Raw genomic sequence first — 14259 nt, 5'->3', positions numbered from 1 at the left:
TTTGAGATGGAATAATCAGGAAATACCTCTGGATGTGCCCTGCAGGTTGACAAGGACCTGCAAACTTCCATGAGTGAGCAATCTTAATAGCAGGATAAAAGCTCCATGTGAAGAAGCCCTCAAAGTCTCTCAAAGGCCAGTGCAACTGTGTTTTCCTCTCCACTGAATTCAATGGCTCTGGTGTGAACCTTATTTAGCTACCAAATAAGTCACAAAACCTATTTGTCCAGTTTGAAAAGCCTGAATCACATGCTTTGCTAAGTCATCAGGTAACTTTAGTTTCATTTTGATTGGATGATGAAATAAAATGTGAGTTCATTTCTTTTCTTTTTTAATCAAAATAGAAAGGAGGCATGATCCAACCAAAGGGCAAAAAAAGATTTCTCATTGATTTCAATGGAAACGTTAAGCATGTGCTTAATTTGCTCCCACTGAGAGCAATGATACTTCACTGTAGCATCCTATGCATATCTATTCAAAATCAAGTGCCGCTGAGTTGAATGGGACTTACTCACAGGCAAGTATGAATAGGATTGCAGTCTAAAAGGGCTTAAACTTGGTTGGATAATGCCCAGGAATCTTCATCCTCACATATTTTTATTTGTATATACCTCCATGTCAGCCCAAGTCTTGTTGAGTGTAGCGGTCACTGTACAAAACAGCTAAAGGAAACATCCAGTCATTAGTTTAGCTGTGGCATCCCAACCACAAAATATTATGTTTATTTTCCCCCACCACTTTTTTTGTCCTTTTATTGATAAAAGCTACACAAAAGCTAACTGTTCAGAATAATTAATTAAAAATAAAACAAACAATGTTACACATCCTCCTGTGTTTGTTCGTCCTTTTTAAAAATCACATGAGCCATCAAATTTCACCAAGATTGTCTTTTTCCAACCCATCCTAACAAGTTTCACCATATTGGGTTATATAATGGATATTTCTATACCCAAAGTCCTCCCCCCTCCCCTGCATTTAGCACTGCTGCCCTCTCCAAGTGTGATCTCTTATGCCATCAATAGTCACTCCCCCTTTTTGAAAAGAGCCCTAAACGTAATTGTAGTGTCAACAATGAAGCACAATGAAGATAGGAAAAATCAAATGACACCCCTCCCCCAATAATGTACAGCATGTGTCTTAAATGTACATGCAGCCCAAGGTTAGTCTGTTTTGCCTCTTGGTTCTTTGACAGGAATTGCCAATGTCCATTTGGTTCAACATAAGCTTTTAACACCATGTTTGGAATCTGAAATTAATAATACTGATCCTTTACCCTCTCGAGAAAAAAGAAGGGGGGGGGACTCCGCTTGGTTTGCCTCCCCCCCAATAAAAAAATAAGAGAAAAACAAAAGAAATTTTCTAAGAGTAATAAACACTTAATAAAGAAATTATATTTCATATTTCCATTCTATATTTGGACCCTCCCACACCCTTTATTGGTACCTGTGGTTCTCCTTCGAAGGAACCGTGCAATGTAGAAAAATCAAATATACAAACAGAACTTGTAATCCATCCCTTTATGTTGCTAGAGTGAAATCTAACTTTTTTTGTATAAGAACTCGACAGTCTTTCTTTGATATTTACACCAAGAAGTTTGTTCAACAGTTTAAAGCCAAAAGACATCCTGAAGTTCTCCAATCCATATCGCAGGGTCACTAGATTGAATTTCCATGGTGCTCCACAAGCCATGTATCATTTTGTTCCCTTTCCTGTTGGTTGCATCAAAACGTTTGTAACTGGAAGGTTAAAATGGTCTTCTTTCTGGTCTCTCTTCTTGGATCAACTGCCCCCCCTTCCCCCCCAAAAAGAACCCTCCCACACACACCCTTCTTAACTCTCAGGAAAGACATTCCATCAGTTGGGTATTCTCTCAATGTAAATAGCTGGAGCAGCAGAACGTGCAATTGTAGCAATAAAGCTGTGATCTCGACTCAGCTCCAAGTTGGTGGTTTCAGCCTGCTCCCGGGAGATAGTGTCATATCCCTTATTTACATGGAGGGGTTTGTGGGCCTGGCAGTATCCAATCACTGGTTGGTCATAGCTGTAATAGGGCAATGTTTTCATATGGTGAGGGACCTGGAGAGAAAGAGAGGAGGGGAAGAGAGAGGGAGAGAGGTCATCAGCATCATTGCAAAAGCACACACATCTCAGTTTTTAGTAACAAAAAGATAATCTGGGCTGTGGGAAAACAAATGCCCCAGTCAGTACTTCAATTACTGATAGATGTCTGGAATAAGGCTCATAGAACCCACTGCGCAAGAGTTCAAAGCCTGCAAGTTCTCCTTTGCATGTTAAATTAGAGCTCTCTGAAAGCTCTCGTTTGCATGTTGTTGTTTTATTGTAGAAATGTCTGTGCTACCCTTTAAGTAAGTTGCATGACCAGCTTCCAAAACTAAACATGCATAGACCTAAAATTTAAAGAATGGAATAAAGTGGAATGAATTCAACCCTTAACTTGCCAAATTTTAGACATTTCCCCCCATACCCTTCTCAACACTAATTGCTAAGAAAGCCATCACAAAATTGAATCGGCCCATGCCCACTCCGGCCTTCTAGATTTCATCAAGGACTCTTCTACCTCCCCCTCCCTCCCACACACAATTTGCGCATCAATACTGAGAATTGTATGAGTAACATGGCTGAATGTACACTGTCACACATGTGGATTTGAAGAAAGATAACTCTTGCAACTGTCACTAATATCATTTCAATGCATGGTCCCCAAAAGTTAAACATAGGACTAAGATAAGAGCATGAACAAACCAGAGACAAAGGCAAGACAATAGACTGTCCCTAGTAAATAGGAGGTTGGGGTAGATGGCTTAAGTAAGACAGAAACATTCAGTGTACAACTATCTTGCACCAAACAAATGTTTGTATGTCATTTCCATTCCTCTAGAGATAGCACATTTGCAGCTCTATCAGATCTATCTATCTATCTCTATCATCTTATCTATCTATCTATCTATCATCTATCTATCCACCCACACTTATTTTTATTTTCCCTCTGCATTGTTGGAAAAATGCCAAGACTTCCATATCGCTTGGCATTCAGCCTGGAACTTCTTCATTTTACATGACAGTTGAATGGCATGGATGCAACAATCAATATATTCAGTAGACATTGATGGGATGGTCAAGGTTAGCACAGCCCTTGTGAACTGAAGTAAAATTCCCCTTAGAGGCACTGGCATTTCCGCCAAGTTATGCCAAGCCTCCCACCCCAAGGCTTTAAAATAGTTCTTTACGATACGATAAAACCCAGCACTTGGTGTTCTGTTTAGTTTGGAGATTGAAGCTGTGTGTGTGTGCTTTACAGTAATAATGTACAGGACATTAACCAGATGGGGCCCAGTTCACATCGTGGTGTTGTTCCTTGCCTCCAAATGGGACTTAAAAGCTTCTGACTCACAACATTATCTCTAAATGGCCCTGAAATGCCATTGTCCTGTCAACCATATTTTCAGTACTTTTCCAAACTGTCCCCTCAGCTCCATTTTGAGATGTTTTCTTTCTCAGATGAAACTAGCTCTTGGGGGTGCGGGGGAGAGAGAGAGAGAGTGAGAAACTAGTTCAAAACAGGGACTGCAAGTTTTAAGAGCTTCTCCATGCCAGGAATGCTGACAACAGTTAGGGAAATGAACAGTGAATATCGTGCGGCTCAAAAAAGAGCCTGAAGGGTTCAGATAATGTCCTGCTCCTTTACCAATATAACAAGCCCACTAGAAGATATCATCTGAAAAACCCTGTGTCCTACTTGGCAATTGTGGAGATACAATGGGAGATGGATGACCTTGACACAAGGCAGCTACCCACAGAAGATGGATCAATTTGTCCATTTGGGGTTCATTCAGTTTCTCATGTTTCCAGTCTGAAGTCCATTTCATCCTAGTTCAGCATCAGTTTGCAATTAAAAAAAAAAAAAAATCTCTGCATGGAAATGTGTATGCATTTCCATCTACCTTTCTCCCAATATATGCATATAAGCATTTTTTTCTTGATAAATGTATTTTTGCAAGCCATTTCCCAAAATATAATGCATTTTCTGATGTTATTTTCACCGATATGTGCAATTTTTGTGTGCAGTTTCCCCTAATAAATGCATTATCACACAAACAATTCCGAGGTGAATACTGGAGGATAACTGTATTTCTGTTCATGTATTGGTTCAGGAAATGTGAATAATGTGGTAGTGGTGTAGTGCTAAAACTTGACGTGAAGGTGCCCCAATAGCCACACCCCCAAGGAGAGTCCAAAAATGCAGGCAACTATGTTGATCCATCTCTCTCTCTCTCTCTCTCTCTTGCTCTCACTCTCGCTCTCTCTCTCTCTGTGCCTATTATGTATGCATTTTTTTTAGTATTTTGTAAAACTAACGGATTGTAATTACCCATCCAAGACCAAGCCACCTCCAAATACTTTGCATTAAAACAGGGGCACCTCACAACAATAGATTGTTGTGAGAATCAATTTCCCCCAGATACTGTGAGCTCAGAGGGAGCAAGGAAGCCTGAGGAGGAGTGGCAGATGACATCATTGTCCCTGCAAAGCAAGAAGTCCCAGCAATTCAACCCTGTGAACCTGGTTCCAGTACACCACGGTTATGCTGGTTCACATTAGAATGCAAACCAAATGAACTTCTACCCATCCCTATTACCCACTAACGGTCAGTGTTAGAAGCAGGAACAGTGCACAGAAAGACAGCCAAAATAACCAGAGGGGAAGAGCAACTCTTATACAAAGAAAAGTTATCACATTTTGGGATTTTGAATGCAGGGGGGGAGAATAAAAATAAATCTGCCAATACTGAAATGCCTTCCTACAAATCTATGGTGTGACCACACTTGGGATACTGTGTACAGTTCTGTTCACCACACCTAAGGGTGCAATCCTAAGGCTGCTAGACAGTGGCTGGATGGCCATAGGATTATTCAGGTTTTGGGAACCGACCTCAGAGTCTGCGCTCCAAGGTCAGTTCCCAGAAAACCACTTCCCTGTCTCCTCCCCTACCGCCTCATAGGTGGCACAGATCATCTTGGGCTCTGCACTCGTAAGAGCTGTGAGGAGCGGGAGGAAGGGGGGCTTTCTCAGGGGCAGGGAGGGGCAGGGACCTCAGAAAGGGTGGTATGACACTTCCTATGTGTTCCTCCTCCCCCACACACACTGCTTCAAAGCATTGTGGCTAGACAGCCAAGGTCGGCCATCTAGCTGCAGAAGAAAGCGGGGGGAGGGCATGGAGGTGAAGATCCCCTTCACACTCTCCCTGCCCTGCATTGGACAGGCAGTTGCCTCTGAGTTCAGAGGCAGCTGCTGCCTATCCCCATAGGATTGATTCCTAAAAAAAAAAAAAAGTATATTGTAGAGGTGGAGAAGGTGCAGAAAAAGGCAACCAAAATAATCAAGGTTATGGAGCAATTCCTCCATGCTATCGTATTTGGGGCTTTTCAGTTTAGCAAAACGGGGACACGATAGAGGTATATAAAATGTGCTTAGTGTGGAGAAACTGGAGAGAATCTTTGTCCTCCTTTCTTATCAGTCTAGAACCTGAGGTCATCCAATGAAGCTGATTAGTGGGAAATGCAGGCCAGACAAAAGAAAATACTTTTTCACCCAGCTTGTAGTTTACTCCGGCCTTCCCCAACCTGGTACCTTCCAGATGTTTTGGATTACAACTCCCAGGACCCTGAGACAGTATGGTCAATGGCTAGGGATGGTGGGAAATGTACTGTAGAACATCTGGAGGGCATCAGGTTGGGATAGGCTTGATTAACCAATAGAATTCATTGTCACATGATATGGTGACAGCCACTAGCTTGCCTTGGATGGCTCTAAAGGGGATTATTCACATTCAAGACAGATACATCTATCAATGGCTATTAGTCATGATGAATCTATACATATGCGTCTGAATATCAGTTGTATGGGACAATAGTGAGAAAAGGGTATTTGCTTCTTGCAATATTTGTGGGCTTCCAAGAACCATACATTTGTCTATGTGGAAAACAGAATGCTGGACTAAATAGGACAGGGGTGCAGAACCTCTCCCAGGCCAAGGGCCAAATTTAATTTCAGAGAAGCTGGGGGGGGGGCATATTTGGTGGACAGGGCTGAAGGTCAAAATGGAGGGGCCAAAGTGCCCAGCATATTTTACCTTAAATCTCCTACTGCTAGTTAAAAAAAAAAAGTCTTAGTAGAGACATTTCAATCTTTTAGAAGGATTGTAGGGGAAAGGGGGAGTCTAAGATAATGGGGAATGGCCTTCTGGGGAATCCTGGAAGGCCTGGATTGGGACGGCCTGGTGGACAGGATTTGGCACCTGGCCCTGAGGTTCTTCCCTGCTTCCAAACATAAACCTTTGATCTGATCCAGCAGCATTCTTATCTTCACTGTGTCCCCCACATGTGGAACCATTTGCCATGAGGAAAAGGACAAATGGCTACCAAAACTCCACACATAGGCCACACCACTGCAGATACATCTAAGGGGCAGGTCTCCCTGTGGCACCAGAGCTCAGAAGCAATCTACACAAAACATGGATGTATATTAATTAGTTAACATAACATAATTAATATTAATTAATCCCTAATGTCAATAGCACCAAAAAATGTCGGTCCTGTTTCATTTGTTTTGTTTTTAGCTTTGCATCCTCTGATGCTGGCAATTAGCCAAGAAAATACTAGTATGACCATTTAGAAACCCTTGGAGTACTCTGTTTCCCCTTCTTCACAACATAAGAAGAAGGTAACTAGTTTTAGTTCCTAAAAACTGCAGGTCCTTTCCCAGTCAGATTTTTTTCCCCTACCTTCAAAGGATGTTTCTTGACCAAATGCAATGTTACATGGGAACAGTTCCTTGGCTGTGGTCTTCATGCTATTTTCTTAGGCAGGTATTAAATCTAATTTCAGGAAATGCTCTTGGTTTTACAGACTATTAGTTAGAGAAGTAACGATCAATAGAGCCATTGCAGTGGAATGAGGCGTTATAATTACTGCAGCCTTCAGGGAACTTTGTGAGAACCGTTGGTGTTGCAGGAAGGGTGCATTTAAAGGATGCACTTAGACCATCATCACAACTGTCTAAGCATTAGCATTTATTCTTTGGAAAGTATCCAATCATTGTTAGAAGTGCTGGTCACTGTAATGTTAATTAGTAGAAAAAAGCATGTCTTCATCTTTTAGTTTTGTGGGCTTCAGATGCCACCAATCCTGCTCCTGTCAGCATTTTAACAGCCTTCAATTTAGTCACCTATAGGGATAGTTGTTTGGCAGAAGTAGGTCTGAGCACTTTATCTAGACCAGGGGTGGCCCTCCAGATGTTTTGGTCTACAACTCCTCTCAGCCATAGATGGCATAGTCAAATGGTGAGGGATGATGTAGGCAAAAACATCTGGAGGGGGGCCACAACTTGCCTACCTCTGATCTAGACTTTGGAATTTGCTCCACTGCAGGATTTGTTTGGGTTGAGGTGTTTTCAGGGAAGGGTTGTTCATTGCTCTACCACTGAGGTGAAGACAACCAGGACTGTCACTGACATTAGCTTTTATCACAATTTGGGTCCCCCTCACAGGTCCTTCAATTGTAGCTACAGTAAGAAATGATCTGAAGGGGGATAAATGATTCTCTGTGGACTCACAGTATTGGGGAGGGGACCAAAAGGTCAAACAATCCACTCCCCTGTGGTAGAACAGAATTATTCATTGAGCTCAGAAACCAAACACATAAAGATAACAAGCCTTGCCATCCAGACCATAATGCCTTCTCCTTTTCAGCCTGCTCGGTCACTGAGGTCATCAGATGAAGTGATCCTGGTGGTCCCTCATGGATATGAGGTCTGTTTAGAATCCTGTTTAGTCAAGCTTTTGGTGTACTGGTTCACTCTCTGTGGAATTCCCTGCCAGTTGAAATCAAGGAGGCACTAACATTACTTAGCTTTCAGTGTCGGCTGAAGACATTTTTATTTAGATAAGCTCTTTCCCCCCCTGAAATGACTAGTAGGCATGGCGGAGAATTCTGCCACAGATCTTGGTGAGACTGAATGCTAGTGCATTTGACCCCCCGAAATCCATGGTGGAATGAAGCCCCCATCCCCACCCCACGAAATGGGCCTGGAACGGAGCACCTACCCACTGCAGTCCGTGCTGCATTGCGAATGGCGGCCATGTCTGCAGCCACCATTCGCTTCTTCCATATAGCCGTAATAGGCTATGTAAATACTTAAGTAGACTATCACAGCTAACACAGGGACACCATTTGCGTCCCTGAGGAAGCCATGATAGGCTACATAAGTATTTACGTAGCCTATCATGGCAAAACTGAGGGAAAGCAAATGGCGGTGGCTACGGCGGCCGCCATTTGTGTTCCCTTTTCCCCCCTCCGTGATAGGCTACGTAAATATTTATGTAGCCTATCATGGCAAAACAGAGGGGCTCATATGGTGTAGTGGCCGCCATTTGCGCCCCTCTGTTTAGCTGTGATAGGCTACGTAAATATTTACGTAGCCTATCATGGTGGGAAAAAAGGGAACGTAAATGGCAGCCACTGTAGCTGCCGCCATTTGCGTTCCCTTTATTTTTGCTGTGATAGGCTATGTAAATATTTACGTAGCCTATCACAGCTTCTGCAGGGATGCAAATGACGCAGGGGATGCCATTTGCGTCCCTGCTTTAGCCGTGATAGGCTACGTAAATATTTACATAGCCTATCATGGGCTGGCGTAGGGACGCAAATGGTGTCCCCTACACAGGACGCCATTTGTGTCTGCACCAGCCCGGCAGTGGCTGGAGGCCCCGGTGCGGGTTGGCCTGGCCGGAGGCTCTGCAGCCTGGCTGTGGAGCGGAGCCAGCCAGGCAGGATCCCAGGGGGGAGTAACGGATCGCCTCCCCCCCCATTCGAGGATTCCGGGGGGAGGAACGGATCACCTCCCCACACCTGCGGAACCCAGCAGAGCCAGGTAAGTGGGGTTTTGTACACCCCAATGACTAGCTATGTATTATTACTATTATTATTGATACAACTTGATTCTAATTATTTGTATTCATTTGTACTTTGATTTTTTTTCTTTACAGTTCACTCATTGGGAATCCATTTTGGATAGAGTGGTTTATAAATTTTGCAAGTGAATAAACATGCCCACAATAAATGATTAGGTTTATCACAGAAGGGTCTTTATCAAAATAATAGTTTTAACACGATTCAGGGCTGCCTCATATGGATTCCCTGAACCTGCCTGGACACTATGATCAACATCAGAAGCCTTCCTCCAAGTGCATCCTTCGAGGGTGGCTCAGAAGGCAGTAACAAGGGAGAGGGAGTTCTCAGTGGTAGCCCTTCGATTGTGGAATGCCCTCTCCACTTGAAGTCCACCTGGTGTCATATTTTCAGCACTAGGTTGAGACTGTCCTCTATTCCCAGGCATTTGTTGGCATACAATGGGTCATTTATGTCAGTTGTTCCTATCAGATCCAGTATCTTATTGTAAACATTTTAGCTGTTTAAATTGTTTTAAATGTTGTAAGATAGATGTTTTATGTTATATTTTTATTATCTTGTATTGTGATGTGTATATTCTGTGAACTGCCTAGAGAGCTTCAGTCATTGGGTGGTATAGAAAAAACAACAACAACAACAACAACAACTTTTAAGGACTCAAGAGACACTGTATGCTGTTGCAACAAGCCTCTAATTAAGGATGTACGAAAGTCACTTACCTTTCTGCGGATTATGTTGATGATGGGGGGGGAGGCGATCCGTTCCTCCCCCCCGGAATCCTCCATGGCTGTCTGTGCTCATGGCAGCTCTGTGGAGCAGCTGGCCAGGCCCAGGCCAGAGCCGTCCGTAGCCGGATTTCCAGCCGCGGAGGGCTCTGGGTAAAAAAAAAAAAAAACGTGTACACAAAAAAAAAATTGGAAAATGAAAAATTGCGTTCCTTATTTTTGGCCGTCTTAGTCTCCGTCAATATTTACGTAGACTATGATGTCGAAAATAAAGGGGAATGCAAATAGCATAGCGGTCACTATTTGCATCCCTTTTTGATTTGCCGTTTTAGCCTACGTAAATATTTACGTAGGCTAAAACGGTGAATCAAAAAGGGACACAAATAGTGCCCGCTACGCTATTTGCATTCCCCTTTATTTTCGCCATCATAGTCTACATAAATATTGACATAGACTAAGATGGCCAAAAATAAGGAATGCAAATGGTGGCGGCTGTAGCCACTGCCATTTGTGTACGCATTTTTTTTTTTTTTTACCCAGCCATGATAGGCTATGTAAATCTTTACGTAGCCTATCACGTCCTGTAAAAAAAATAAAACCAAAAATGACAAGACTGCAAATGGCGGCGGTGGCAGCTGGTAGGAAGAAGGGATGTACAAAAGTCCCTTACCTGAACCGAAACTTGATTTGCGGTGGGGGGGAGGCGCTCCGTCCCTCCCCCCGAAATTCTGGCCGGGCGGGAGGCGCCCCATCCCTCCCCCCCAAAATTCTGGCTGGGGGGGAGGCGCCCCGTCTCTCCCCCCCGAAATTCTGGCAGGGGGGGAGGCGCCCCGTCCCTCCCGCCGCGAATCCTGTTCTGCCGGGACTGCAATTGGCGGCGGCCATAGCCGCCGCCATTTGCGTCCCTTCAGTCAGCCGTGATAGGCTATGTAAATGTTTACGTAGCCTATCACGGATGAGTGAAAAAGAAAAAAAACCGCGCGTACGCAAATGGCAGTGCCCATGGGCGCCGCCATTTGCATTCCTTATTTTGGCACGTGTAGTCTACGTAAACATTTACGTAGACTACAGTGAAAATAAGGGGAACGCAAATAGTGTTCCCCTTATTTTCGCCGTAGTCTACATAAATGTTTAGGTAGACTACATGTGCCAAAATGAGGAACGCAAATGGTGGCGCCCATGGGCGCCGCCATTTGCGTATGCGCGGTTTTGTTTTGTTTTTTCACTCAGCCGTGATAGGCTATGTAAAGATTTATGTAGCCTATCACGGTGTTTTTTAAAAATCTAGCCGTGATAGGCTACGTAAATCTTTACGTAGCCTATCATGGTTTTTTTTAAAAAAAAATTGGAAATGGCAGCAGCCGGTCGGAAGACCGGCTGCCACAGCCGCCGCCGCCGAACCGCTGCCGAGCCGCCGCAGCTGCCGCAGCCGCCGCAGCCGCCGCAGCCGCCGCAGCCGCCGCAGCCGCCGCAGCCGCCGCCGCCGCCAGGGACATTTGCACAAGGTAAGTCCCGTCCCGGGGGGGCGGGGGGGCAGACCATTTCACCACCAATTTCGGGGGGCTGAATGCACTGGCATTCGGCCTCCCCGAGATTTGGGGCAAAATTCTCTGACATCCCTAGTAGGAAGACCAGCCGCTTCCGCCGCCGCCACCGGAGCCGCCCCCGCCCAGAACATCCACCCCAGGTAAGTCTCGTCCTGGGGGGGGATCCATGTGGGGTTGGAGGGTTGGCAGGCCGTTCCACCACAGATTTCAGGGGGGCCAAATGCACTGGCATTCGGCCTCACCGAGATCCGTGGCGGAATTTTCTGACATCCCTACCTCTAATGACTTATTTTTCCTCAGGCCAAATTCCATAAACCTTCACGCCAGCCCAGAAAAATAGCCTCACCACTAGGTCCAGCTTCTGGGTACAGTCTTCTTCTTACACCAAAGCTTCTCCTGCTGTATTTGTGGCTGCTTGGACAGCTCATCTGCATTTTTACTGCCTGCTTGTATAACCTTGTATAACCTTCTTCTGGCAAGACCTTAGGGAAGCCTCCGGGCATAACACAGCCTCCTGCTCCCTACCTGATCTTCACCAGTCACATACAGTTATCCCACAGAGAAAAACTAGCTGAACTGAACATCCATGTCTTCATTATTCACTTTCCCCTCAGCATTTTCCTAGTCCTTATAAAGCACTACACACCAACCAGCAGACCTTCTCCCTCTTTGACTACCTCACAGAGCCTATAGATTAGTGGGATTCAAGCCTTGGCTGCCTCAGTCCTCATACAACACCCAACCACTACACCACACTGCTTTTGAACAGGAATCTGTCATTCACCTTTTGTGTGGTTATTGTGGAAACACCAGTGCGACAGTAATGAACATGACTCCTATGTCAAATTTGAAGCAGTGCTAAGAGAAGCAAGACAGTTCCAGCACTGCTGGGACTAATGGCAATGCTTCATATTTCCCCACACTTGACATTTTCCTTCATTACTGAACTTTTCTTTTTTTTGATCTGGTATCTGTATACATATTACAAAAATAAATGTATGTTTTAAACTGAGGTGACATGGTATTTGCCATCAGAGAGCATTCTTACTCATACCATCTGCATTTAGCCTTTGTTAAACAAATTATATGCCCACAACTTGTACCACATCTAATAATATTCAGTTAAATATATGGTTCATTTATTTAATGTGGTGGAGCAAATGCAATGTAATTTGAAACTTTTTTCTTCTGTCAGTGGGAGAATCAAACAATGGTGTCACACACACACACACACACACACACAATCAAGTGGAACACTCTGATTTCTTTCTAAATTGTTGCAGAATGTCAAGTATTGTCCAGGAAATGTTACAAATTATTGAATAATGCTGCAATCTTATACACATTTACCTGGGAGAAAGCCCAAATGAAGTTACTTTTGAGCAGACATGCATAGGATGGCGAAGTCAGTGAATGAGACTATCCATTCCTTTGAAGCCAGCTTTGACTTTATAAACTGAGGAGCTGATTGTGTTATTATTAGCACTTCAAATGTTCATTGAGAGTTTGGGTCTAATGGGCTGGATTAATAAGCTGGCATTAACTTCTGAAATCTTCACCTCTGCAGATCTTGCCATTCAATGTTGTCAGCCTTATAGTCTTAATGACGGGATACTTGAAACAAAATATTCAGTTACAAGGGACATTTACATAAAACTCAGTTGTAAGAATTAACGTTTAGATAGTTGGTGAGGGAAATTAGAACTGAAAGCTTCTGTTTTAGAGTGAAATTGAAGCTAGGGAGGTTATACTCTTACATCCAACTTGCTGAATAATAATTCCCTGAAACAGACGCATGATGGGGCATTTGGTTTTGCCTTTCTATGGATTCTCTGAATACATGCATTTTTATATGTACTTTTTCCTAATATACACATTTTCCTTTTGCAAGCATCCCCCACCCCAACAATATATTGACTTTTGTATGCAAATTTCCCTAACTTAGATGAAAATTCTTGGAGAATAGCATACCAAAATTTGAAAAAAAAAGTGAAAACTGAAGGATAGCAGTGTGCATTGGATGAAGCTGAATAACAAACCCAGCGCAGAATTGGTCTCATTCAGTTAGATTCAGGAGATATCCGAATTGAGGCAGAACTCCTCCAAAGCAGACCAAATTTGGAATGTTTGTAGATCACAAGCTGAATATGAGCAAACAATGTTATATGGCTGCAAAAAAGGCAAATGTTATTTTGGGCTGCATTAATAGAAGCATAGCTTCCAGATCCTGGGAAGTACTAGTTCCCCTCTACTCAGCACTGGTTAGTCCTCATCTTGAGTACTATGTACAGTTCTGGGCACCACACTTTAAGAAGGATGCAGACAAACTGGAGAGGGTTCAGAGGAGGGCAGTGAAGATGATCAGGGAACTGGAAACAAAGCCCTATGAAGAGAGACTGAAAGAACTGGGCATGTTTAGGCTTAAGAAGAGAAGACTGAGGGGAGAGATGATAGTGCTCCTGAAGTACTTGAAAGAGAGGAAGGCCAGGATCTCTTCTAGATCATCCCAGAGTGCAGGACACAGAATAATGGGCTCAAGTTACAGGAAACCAGATTCCGGCTGAACACCAGGAAAAACTTCCTGGCTGTTAGAGCAATACGACAATGGAACCAATTACCTGGGGAGGTGGTGGGCTCTCCCACACTGGAGGCCTTCAAGACGAGGCTGGACAGCCATTTGTCAGGGATGCTCTGACTTGGATTCCTGCAGTGGGTTGGACTCAACAGTCTTATAGGCCCCTTCCAACCCTACTATTCTATGATTTCTTTGAAATTTGCATCCAAACACTCCTGAAGATTCAGGATCCAGAGGAACTCAGAGAGACAGAAAGTGCATCTCCAGAACTTCATACATTTCTCCCCAACATTTCCATATAAAGAAAACGTCAGGGTGGGAGGAAGAGGGGGAAGGAGAGTATGTTGTTTTGTGACTGGAAGCTCTAGCTTATCATATCACAGTGAATGGTTTACTGGTGTGCTCCAATCCCAGTGATGGGGGTG

At 43.9% G+C, this 14259-nt stretch overlaps 1 protein-coding gene across 1 annotated transcript in view; it reads right to left on the bottom strand.

Annotated features, from left to right (window-relative positions):
- Positions 1–684: 684 nt before the first annotated feature.
- The window catches only part of LRRTM4 (leucine rich repeat transmembrane neuronal 4), a 762107-nt gene continuing 748532 nt past the window's right edge, over positions 685–14259 (bottom strand). Inside the window, exon 3 of the mRNA XM_084808179.1 lies at positions 685–2076. Coding sequence (XP_084664305.1) covers positions 1855–2076 — 222 coding nt within the window. The 3' untranslated portion in view covers positions 685–1854. The remainder of the gene's footprint in view (positions 2077–14259) is intronic.

The sequence above is a fragment of the Heloderma suspectum genome, chromosome 6, assembly GCF_057233095.1.
Source record: "Heloderma suspectum isolate Gila_16-S chromosome 6, 16-S_ref, whole genome shotgun sequence".
Classification (NCBI taxonomy): domain Eukaryota; kingdom Metazoa; phylum Chordata; class Lepidosauria; order Squamata; family Helodermatidae; genus Heloderma; species Heloderma suspectum.
Note: the sequence above shows the minus strand (reverse complement) of the source record. Positions and strands in the feature narration are given on the sequence as shown.